Below are 10187 nucleotides of genomic sequence, written 5' to 3' on the forward strand. Positions count from 1 at the left end.
TACACCAGCATGGCCCTTACCAATGGCTAGACCCTAGCCATTTGCATGTTGAACTACTTTGATTTTAAGTGCAAATATAGATAGTCACCTCTGATTGTCACTTGCAGTAGAAACTCTCTTGCTCTATACACAGGATAGTCTGAAAACAGAAGTTTAGAGAGATGCAGAAAAAGTAAAATGCAATAAAATCCAAGTGCCTGAGTTCTGGTACTAAAAACCCTGAAATAACTGTTATTTTTCATTTGGGGTATTCTTACAACTTTGATCCATTTAACCTTTCTTGTGTGTATTGAATGCTTTGTCATTATTAGGAGTCAGACCATAAAATATCCTGCTCCCAAGATAAATATTTTAATTGTTTTGCAAGTTCCAGGAGTCATGTTCAGACTACAAAGGTAAGCAGGACAATAGTAATCATCACCTTATCTAAAACCTTTGGGTGAGACACAAAAAGGACTTTTCCAATTGCAAGGAGTAGCTATAAAAGTAAAATCACATCCTTTACAAAAAAATACAATCCCATATTTATTTTACTCAGTATATATGAGGCAGCTTTTACCAGCATTCAATCAGGACTCCCCAATCTTTCCATTCAAAAAAGGAAAATTAAGTGCAACAACTTTTGGAGAGGGACTGAGGGGAGAAAAAGAGAAAGATACCCCACAAATGAACTCCAGAAGAGAACATTTTGGGCTCACAGAAACTTCTTGCTACTTCACTGTGTAACCATGTAACCTAACAAACTTTCACTGAATGAAGTTACACTTTTAGGTCTGAAATCTAGTGCATAAACTTAATGGCTCATTGTAATATTTATTATTCAACCTTTTGACATTTATTTGTAGCAGTTGAATTGAGGTACCCGGTGCATTATTAGCATTGAAACAGTAAAGTGTTCCAGCTCTACTGTAATAACTGAGTTTTACTTGAGTCTTTAGCCCGAAGTAGTCTGTGGAATGTAAACCAACCATTCTCCCACCCCGCCCCCACCCTACTCCAAAAAAAAAAAAAAAAAAAAAAACCCGCAATGGAAAAAAAAAGTAATCCGATTTGATTTCTGTCTTCAAAATGCGATAAACCAGGACTCCAAAAGGGGTGTAACACATTAATGGGCTTGTACAAACCATCCTGTGCAGTTTATAACAAAAGGAAGGTAATACGGTTCAAGAAAATATCTTCCAAAAACACTTTTATGAATTAAATTTCCTGAATTTGTGACTAGGTGGTAGAGGTATTGCAGAACCGCCCAGCTGCCATTTCCAGATAGGATGGGCCTTGTGAGGAGGTTGGGAATCCTTAGTGGTGTTTAAAGAATATGCAGGCCACAAATCCCCATCCTTCCCAATAATGAGTGATGGTGGACAAGGAAAATTTGCCATGAAATTAAATGGCCTTTTCACTGCTGATGCTACATTGCTGGCTACCTTTTTGCGTCTGTTTATAACTGTAAAATCATCCAGTGTTCCTTCATGTGTCTCAGTTTTACCTGTAGGACGAGGACTTCTAGCTGATTTCAAATTTGGTTTGACTGGAGGTGTCTGAAGTACAGATCGCTTTCCCAGGACTAGTGTCCGGTAGTTTTTTCTCACCCTGGCACCAAATTTATATTCCTCATCCTCAGGTTTTGGAGAACCTAAAGTGCATGAAAGGCCCTGACTCAGAGCCAGTGGATTTAAGGAAGGAGTTTCTTTTTCAGGGCATGTAAACCCTTCCTTGGCTGTGGTTAGTAAGGTGTCCTCCTCTTTACTTCCAGTCACACTGTAAAACTCACCTTTTGTATCATTGCACTCGCACTTTAGCTTATTTGTAATAAGGTCAGGTTCATATTCTTCATTAGCACTACTGTCTTCGACTTTGATTCTAATATTGTGCAGAAGTGGCAGTGTCTTGTCGCCTGTGTCAGTGCAGGGATTCTCCGCTTTCGTTGCTGTTGCTGCATCTACCCCAGGATTAGTTTGCAAAAAGGGCAAATCCGTAGCAAATTCAGTACAAGGGGAGATTTTGGAATCTTTTTCTGAATTTGCTGCTGCTTCTGAAGAATCATTATTGAAAAACCTAGCAGCTATTGTGTTGTTATCTGCACAGTGTGTAGTAGGAGTTGCTTGCAGGCATTTCCTAGCTTCTCGGAGTATTCTTTGTTGTGGAAATACATTGTTTGTCTTTGGGCTAGGTGAAGAGGCCCCCTCTGCCAGGCAGTTAATTGTCAGGTCAGTTCTCTTTACAGTACTGGAAATTTCAGAGTGTGGGAATGTAATCGCAGATACCCTATCGTTCCTTATCTCTGTGAAACAACTCCCCAGGCTGGCCGAGCAGTACACGGGAGACGCTTTGGAGGCCCAGCTCTGCAGAGTCCACTCCTCTGCCGACTCGGCTTTGACACTACTCTTGAGGTCGGGAAGTCGGCCGGCATCCTCGAAAGCAGTGGGGTTGGTGGCAGCGGCGGCGGAGGCCAGATGGTACAAGAAGTTGGCCTGCTCCTGCACGCTGGGCGGCTTGCAGAAGCTGGTGCGCCTGAAACGGATGCTCTGCACTGACACTTGGCTGGAGCCGGAGCTGGAGTCCGACTCCGAGGACGAATCCTCCTCCTCCGAGCTGACTTCACTGGAATCCGTGGCCCCACTGCCCCCCTCCTCCTCTTCCTCCTCCTCCTCTTCCTCCTCCTCCTCTCCCTCCTCCTCCTCTTCCTCCGAGGACACAGAGTTGCTGGAGCTGGACAAACTGGAGCCAAAATCAGAGTCGTTGGCTGCGTGGTCCGAGTAGGAACTGGACTCCGAGTCACTGCTGCAGCTCTCGGGAAAGCTGCCCAGATGGGGCTGCGGCCGATGGTGATGAGGGGGGTGGTGACTCTGCGGCGGCGGCTGGGCCCGGTGGTGGTGGTGGTGATGGTGGTGATGATGGTGGTGGTGGTGGTGGTGGTGGTGGTGGGGAGGCGGGCAGAAGCTGTTAACCAGATGAAACCTCTCCAGGCAAGAGGCTCCGGCCGCCGCCGCCGCCGCCGCAGCTGCTGCCGCCGCCGCCGCCTTGGTTTTGTAGGACCTGGGCAGCAGCAGCAGGCGGCGGGCGCTGGAGGGAGGTGCAATCAGGCAGTCCTTGGCGCCCCCGCGCTTGCGCTTGCAGCGGTAGGTCAGGCTCGCTGGGCCGCCCGCGCCCGCCGCCGCCTTGGGCTGGGGCCCCGCGGAAGCCTGATAGTAGGCGGCGGCGGCGGCGGCGGCGGCGGCGGCGGCAGCGGCGGCGGCGGCGGCAGCCGGGTGCTTGCTGCACAGCAGGCTCCGAAAATAAGCCGGGTCCGAGTGGAAAGCCACGTAGTTTCCCTGGAGCGGGGCAGTTTCATAGTTTAGAGGGGGTTTGCAAGGCGAGCGCACGACTTCTGGGTAGTGCGAGCCTGGGTATTTGCTAAAAATCTGAGGTAGATGGGCGGCGGGGCGCGCGGCGGCAGCGCCCGGGCGCCGGGACTGTGCGCTGATTGGCAGGGGCCGCGCGGCTCCGCTCAGGCCCCGCCAAAGTTGGTGCCGGTCCTTCCAGAAAGCCGGGCGGGGGCTGGCGGCTGCAGCGGCGCGCTCTGGCGGCGGCGCCTTTGTGGCTAGGGCCCGACCAACCCTCCTGCGCTTGGTCTTGAGGACCCGCTCGGTTTTGCAGGAGGTGTAGAGGGCTTCCACGTCTTCCCGGGAGATGAGCGTGCATTTGGCGGCGTGGAAGGCGATGCTGTTGATGGCCTTGAGTTTCCGCAACTCCTCCAGATCGCAGTGGTGCTTTTTCACTTTCAGATGATCCATGCGCTTGTGCACGGTCGTCCTCGGGATGTTTTTCAGCAGATCCGTGAAGACTTGGGAAAGGGCAAACATTTGCTTTCCTTTAATGATGAGGTAGCCGAGCCTCACGCCATCCACCTCTTCAAAACCTGACTTCAGGTCTCCCATCTCGGGCACTAAATGATCCCCACCATTTGCAGCAAATATATACGTGACGCATACATACACATGTATGTATGTTAATCCTCCACCAGATGCTGCGTGTGTCTCAAGGCATCCTGCTAATAAAATAACAAAGACTGTTATTCCCGGCGAAGGGAGTGCCAAACTCTAGGCGAAATTATTGGAAAAAAAAACCCACATGAAATTACACTGACTTGATTCTTGCTTTTTTTTTTTTTTTGGTTTTCGTTTTTTAAAAAAGACGTTAAAAACCATCCGGTTTCTGATCTGCCAGTGTGTTCGTGTAAGTCCCGATGCAGATCAGTACCTGGGCCCCTCTATTTCTTCTTTCTCCATTGGAGCACTATGATAATGGAATGTGAAGGGAGAAAGAGAAAAGAAGTGCAGCTGCTATTCCCGCCGCTGCTTTAGCTACAAATAAAATGACAGAGTGAAGTGAGCTCGTCCGGAGACACCTTCATCAATTAATTCCCCTAAAGCCAGCGCTGATTGGACACTCCTGACAGGTGATGCAATAAAAATTGATATTCCACCCCTTCCCCCCAAAATCTCCCACTAATTAGCATACCCTTATATTGCCACCTCCCCTCCCAAAGTAAATAATACAGTCGGTATATAAATCTTTCCATTAAACTATCGGAGCTCAGAAACAGCCTGACTCACAGACTTCATCTGAACCAGTGTGTGTACGCTTAAAAAAAAAAAAAAAAAAAAAAAAAAAAAAAAAAAAAACCTGTATATTCGCCTTTAAAGGAATATCGCCTATTTTTTGCTTTATTTGCATTTTACCGCTACAGCTATTATCATTTCAAAGAAAAGCATTTTTAAAACATTATCAAGCCTAAATAGATACACTCCACCCCCTTTTTCCTTTGGAAAATAGAGCGTTAAGTGAAAATGTGCAGAATAGCCTGGTATTTCCCTTATGGGAATGGGGAAGGAGACGGGCTGCGAGCTCCAAAGTTAAACCCGCGCGGTGAACCTCCCCAGTACGGACTTACGTTTTGAATTTCTCTCGATTTTCCTTCCCCCCCGCCCCGCCCCCGCAATGCCTTTTTACAATCAGAAACAAAGTTATTCGACCAAGGAAGCAGTTCAAGGCTCCAGCTCCAAAACACTGTAACAATTCAAGTGGATTTGGGCTCTCTGCTGGGGGGTGGTGTTAGAGAGGAGGTAGTTTCACGTCAGACCCATAACAAAGCATAGATAAGCTAGAAATGTGTACACTTTTCACAATTAACCAGGCTGGATTGGAGGCGGGATCGTCCTAGAGTCCCCAGCACAGCCTTTGCCTGGGTCCTGTTTACCGCAGGTCAAAATTCCAGGGAGCAGCTTGCTTCTGCAGCAAAGAATAGAATACGTAAACCGCCAAAGGTACATCCAGAGGTTTTACGTAATAACGATGAAAAGAAAGTGCTGAAATACGATGCAGACTATTTCAGTGGTCTATGACGCTTTTACTTGGTAGTTTAAATGAATCTTCCACAACTCCCATTTTTTCCCACGAAATCCAAGCATCTGCTTTAAAAAAAAAATCACTTTGGATGAATATCAATATTGTTTAACTTCTTAGTCAAATTAAGGCATATTTTAGTGTCATTTTCAAGGATATCCAAAATATTGCCAAATGAGAACAAGGGTCTTCCCAGTTGTGTTACCACGATCCCAAGGCCCTTTGTTGGCTGCTTTGCAAAATTCGGCAAAATCTTCTTAACTGTTAGGTGCTTGCAACTACAGCAGAAAAGCAACCCAGGCATTTATATTTCCTTCTTGTTCCAAAAATAGACACATCCACGAGGTTAAAAGAATAAACGGATATTTCAGAGCCTGCAAGAAAAAAACATGTAAATGATTTCTTCCTTCACATTAAAAAGTTCCAGTTTCCATTCCTCCAGTCTGGCTACCACAAGCAGGTACTGTTCCAAAACAGAAAAATGAAAAAAGAAGATACAAACAGAGGAATCTTATACAAAAAGGTAGTTTGCACGAAATCTCGGCCATAGTTTCCCACCCCCACCCTCATCTCCCTTGTAATTTCCCAGGAATTCTGAAGAGAATTGGGAATTTCGAGGAGTGCATCCGGAAATTAAGGAAGTCTATTTAAGAGAGTCTGTAACTCAGAGGTTGGGATTTGAAAAGTCAGCCCTGGACTACTGTTGCACTCAGCACAGATGTAATCGCCGCTCTTCAACTTAATCAATGTGTGTACAAACCGCGATGTCTAGTTCTTGCCTTTGAAATCTAAGGCTAGCATTTCCATCCAAGAAATCAGAGCTACAGCAAATTACATTTTTGTCCCTTGAATGAGAGAAGGATCATTGAATGGATCTCGTGATATTTCAGGCTTTAAACGTAACCGAGAGGCAGCAATGAACAATGCCTCGTCACAGCTAATACCATCCACCCAGTTGGCTTTCTTTTGCATCTGGATCCATCACACCGCGTTTTTCTCTTTCACTTTCAGAGGAGGCAAAATGCAAAATGTTTAAGCAGAAAGCAAAGTTTCCAGGAAAAGCAGACGCTGGTGTTTGTTATTTAAAGTAGAATGACCAGAATCTTTCTATTGCTAGCAAAAATAATTTGGTTTAAAATTCCTCCTGATGCACTTATATAGTGCCAGCCCTCTTCCTCCCACCCCACCCCCGTCCAATTCCCCTCCCCCAGTCTTAAGATTTCTACCGTAGAGTCAAACCGCCAAGAAATAGTAAATTCAGAAAAAGCTCATTACAAAAGGCTGGCTAGAGTGCCCCCCCCTCCTTTTTTTGGCCAGGTAATTGTTTTCAATTCCTATTTAGACTTGCATACACACACACACCCCTCCTGCACATGGCAACATGATTTAGTAACCATTTCAAAAAAATTACCTTATTTTCCTCTCCCTCTCTTTCAATCTTTAAAATACTGGCAAAATAGGTGGTTTTAAAACAAGTAGAATATTAAGTATCTTTAAAAAAAAAAACTAAGGGCACTATCTATTGGATCAAATAGAGAAATATGAAGGCTGGGAGATTTGGGGATTTGTCTATATATACAATTTATGAGAATATCTTTGTGTGTGGACTCAGAGATCTTTACACTTATACATTTTTAATACTCCTATTACACAGCTTTCTTCTTGTCTAATACATTCTTTTGTTCCTTTAACTTCCCCCATCGTTGTGTGTGTGTGTGTGTGTGAAGGTGTGAGCACGCGCATTCACACGCATACACACACAGAGAATGTGACAGACAGCTTTCTTGTGGCCATCAGCACACGTTGCATATCCGGGGTCTTCTCCAGGCACATTAGGGGTCGATCCCGATAAAAAGATCTAGGAGAGGCCCCTGAGCGCTCACACATGAAAGGCAAGGGACTTTAAGATGGATTTGCATGCACACAGGGGAGTTCGATCAATAGCTACCAACATTTATGGCTTAGATTATTAATGTGAAAGCTGGCCAAAGAATGGGGATGAAAAATTAAAGGTGTCTGTTATCAATTATGCTTAAAGTTATGCAATAATTTACTTACTTTGCCTGGATGTGCAGATCCAGATGTACAATTCTTCAAAAGCCAGGGGATTTCTTTGATAAATTTTTTGACCATGTCAGCCACCTCTACAATCAAAGATGAACCCAATTCAGATGATGGACTGTATTCAAATTCTTTTTTAAGAAAAGATATATCAACTTCCATGTTTCTCAAACCCATGTACATATGTTGGTGGATAGGCCCAAATTAACATTTATGTATATAGCCATCTCTGAGGGGCCAGGGAATTACTTATTGAGTATGTATGAAAGGGTTTGAGTTTGTTAGTTAAATATGATTATTTACTTATTGAGGAATGCATAATCTATACACTATCATAAAAAGTGTTTTAGCTTTGAAAACAAAGCTGCTTGCTAGGGGAGAATGCTCTGTGGCAAATACAGATAGAAATACATTCTTAATGTTCACTTCTGCATTTACTGTAAAAAAATCAGCACTTTCAGTTTTTAAAGTGATAAGCTGTGAAGATATGAACATATTTGTCTTATCCTGTGTGAATGTTCCAAATTTACCTTCAGATGATCTATTTTGATTTATTTTTACTGTATTTTATGTTTAAGTATCATCGCAATTCAGTCTGACCTTTTTCTTCTGGGGCAAAGTAATGGACACGGCGTTTACAGTCTTTTAAATGGTTAGCTGGGAAATGCAATAGTAATTTGCAGAAGTAGTTTACTAATGAAGAAAGTTCTTTTGAAAACGTGAAGGAAAACCTAGGAGTACTTTTGCATTTCTACACTACAACTGTCATATAATTAAAGTACTGAAGAGCAATAAAATAATTCCTTTTTTCCAAAGCTTTCATCCATACATAGGTAATTTAAATGAGGATCACCACACCCCCCATCATCCTAACTGACTAACTCTTCACCATATACATTTGTTTTAGTGATTGCTGGGCATATTTTGTTCAATGTGTTCAGAGAGAAAAGACCAAGTAACATCACAAAGGCCTCAACAATGTAAGTATACTAGTTACAAGAATAAAACAAGCCCCTTGTACTGTTAGCCAAAAGTAACTATAATACTTGCAACATAAAAAAGACTAAAATAATAATAATTTAAAGCCTCATATGGCTGAATTGAGGATATAGGACAATAAAAGCTTGTGTGGTAGTCAACAGTTCTTACCTAAATTCATCTAATCTCATGTGTTCTCTGCTGTTTGGGAGGGGAAGGTGAGAATGGAGGAAGAGGAAATGGCTAAATTAAAGAACAACTTAAATTATAACTTAGTATATTTTCCTTAATTTTTTCTTTTTGTCTCATCCAAACAAATCAGGGCAAATCTCCAAAAGGGCCCATCCTTCTGTTCTTAGGCATTTAAAAATCCTGTTTTTAACAGAAGTTTGGGACACAGAATATATGCCATGTTATCTACTGACCCATAATCTAAATGCAGTGACCTTCTACCCTTTTATTGCCCCCTGACCCATCTTGAATTCTGTGCAGCCTTTATAAATTTGCATATCCTTGGAGGTAAAGGGCTTTGTGTGTGTGTGTGTGTGTGAGAGAGAGAGAGAGAGAGGCTTTGTTCTGAAAAAGCCCTAAGAGTGTGCTTTTTGAATTAGACAAAGGTAAAGCAACAAACCCTAGTGGACAAGATTTTATACAGGTGAGCTATAGGCAACTCTTCAGATAACAGATATTGCAAGCTAAAAAAAAAAAGCAATTATAAACATGGGAGACAAGAAGGTTATAGATTTCATCAAATTAGAATGTGGTACAAATCACTTTCATGATGTAAGAAATAGGCCAAAATCTTTCTGCTCTCATCATCTCAAGGGCTATGGGGGACCCTAGTGATCAAGGAAGGAATGGGGGTGGGGGTAGTGGAGACAGACAGGAGGGAGGGAGGAAGGGGAAGAAAGAAAGGAGGGAGACCTGATCTGAATCTACAGGCACATTCCCTTATCTTTCCTGCTATCAGCCAGTTTAAAGGACACCATAATTATGATGGTGATGAAACAATGCCTACTTATGTGTGCTGAATAAATAAAGAATGTTTACAGCTCAAGAATCTTTTAATTCCAATTAAATGCTATCAAAGAAAAGCCACTATTCCTACAGCAACTGCCTTTCCCCCCAATTATCTTGTTTTGTTGCAGTATTTTCCTATGAGACACCAGGGTCTCTAACAATTGATTCTGGATATAGAAAAAAAAATCTGAGAAAGTAGAGTTCAACATTGATGTATTAAATAATACACAAATATCAAGAGCCACAATTTATTTGTGTTGCACTGTTTTTAGTTTATTTTCCACAGGGGTCAAATGTGTAGAGACTGAAGTGCTGACACTAAGTGTTGAGGCCTACCTATGGGCTGCTGAAGTCATACTGAAATTCTGAGCACCCTTGAGGGGAGAAGGGAAAGATAAGGCATGTGGGGCCTGATGGCCTCTGTAAAGGGAATCCTCTGGTTCTGTTCCCCTGGCTTCAGCCCAAATCCTTCTAGGAGCACCGGAGCCAATCACAGTCTTCCACTATTGCAGCTACTGGGCGAACACAAAAAAGCGGGAGATCAAAAAAACCCCAAGTTTGCATTTATGGGTACCAAGGATCATTTCATATTCATGACTTCAACAAATCACATCATAATCGGATTTAGACAAGGTGTGGGCAAAAATGCCCACCAGGCTGGGCACACTACACACTGGTGGACCAGAAAAGTTGCTTTTTAAATATAGGAATCATAAGGTGGAAATTTAGTATTTTAACTTTGA

General features: G+C 43.3%; 1 protein-coding gene across 1 annotated transcript; it reads right to left on the reverse strand.

Annotated features, from left to right (window-relative positions):
* Positions 1-1026: 1026 nt before the first annotated feature.
* On the reverse strand, positions 1027-4349 carry SKIDA1 (SKI/DACH domain containing 1). Its single transcript, XM_053923553.1, has one exon. The coding sequence runs from the start codon at positions 3915-3917 to the stop codon at positions 1191-1193; it is 2727 nt and encodes a 908-aa protein (XP_053779528.1). The 5' UTR covers positions 3918-4349; the 3' UTR covers positions 1027-1190.
* Between the last annotated feature and the right edge of the window lie 5838 nt (positions 4350-10187).

The sequence above is a fragment of the Desmodus rotundus genome, chromosome 4 (assembly GCF_022682495.2).
Source record: "Desmodus rotundus isolate HL8 chromosome 4, HLdesRot8A.1, whole genome shotgun sequence".
Taxonomy (NCBI): domain Eukaryota; kingdom Metazoa; phylum Chordata; class Mammalia; order Chiroptera; family Phyllostomidae; genus Desmodus; species Desmodus rotundus.

What these genes read in the sequence shown, in the direction of transcription:
- SKIDA1 (XM_053923553.1), bottom strand. Translation starts at nt 3,917, where the DNA reads ATGGGAGACCTGAAGTCAGGTTTTGAAGAGGTGGATGGCGTGAGGCTC.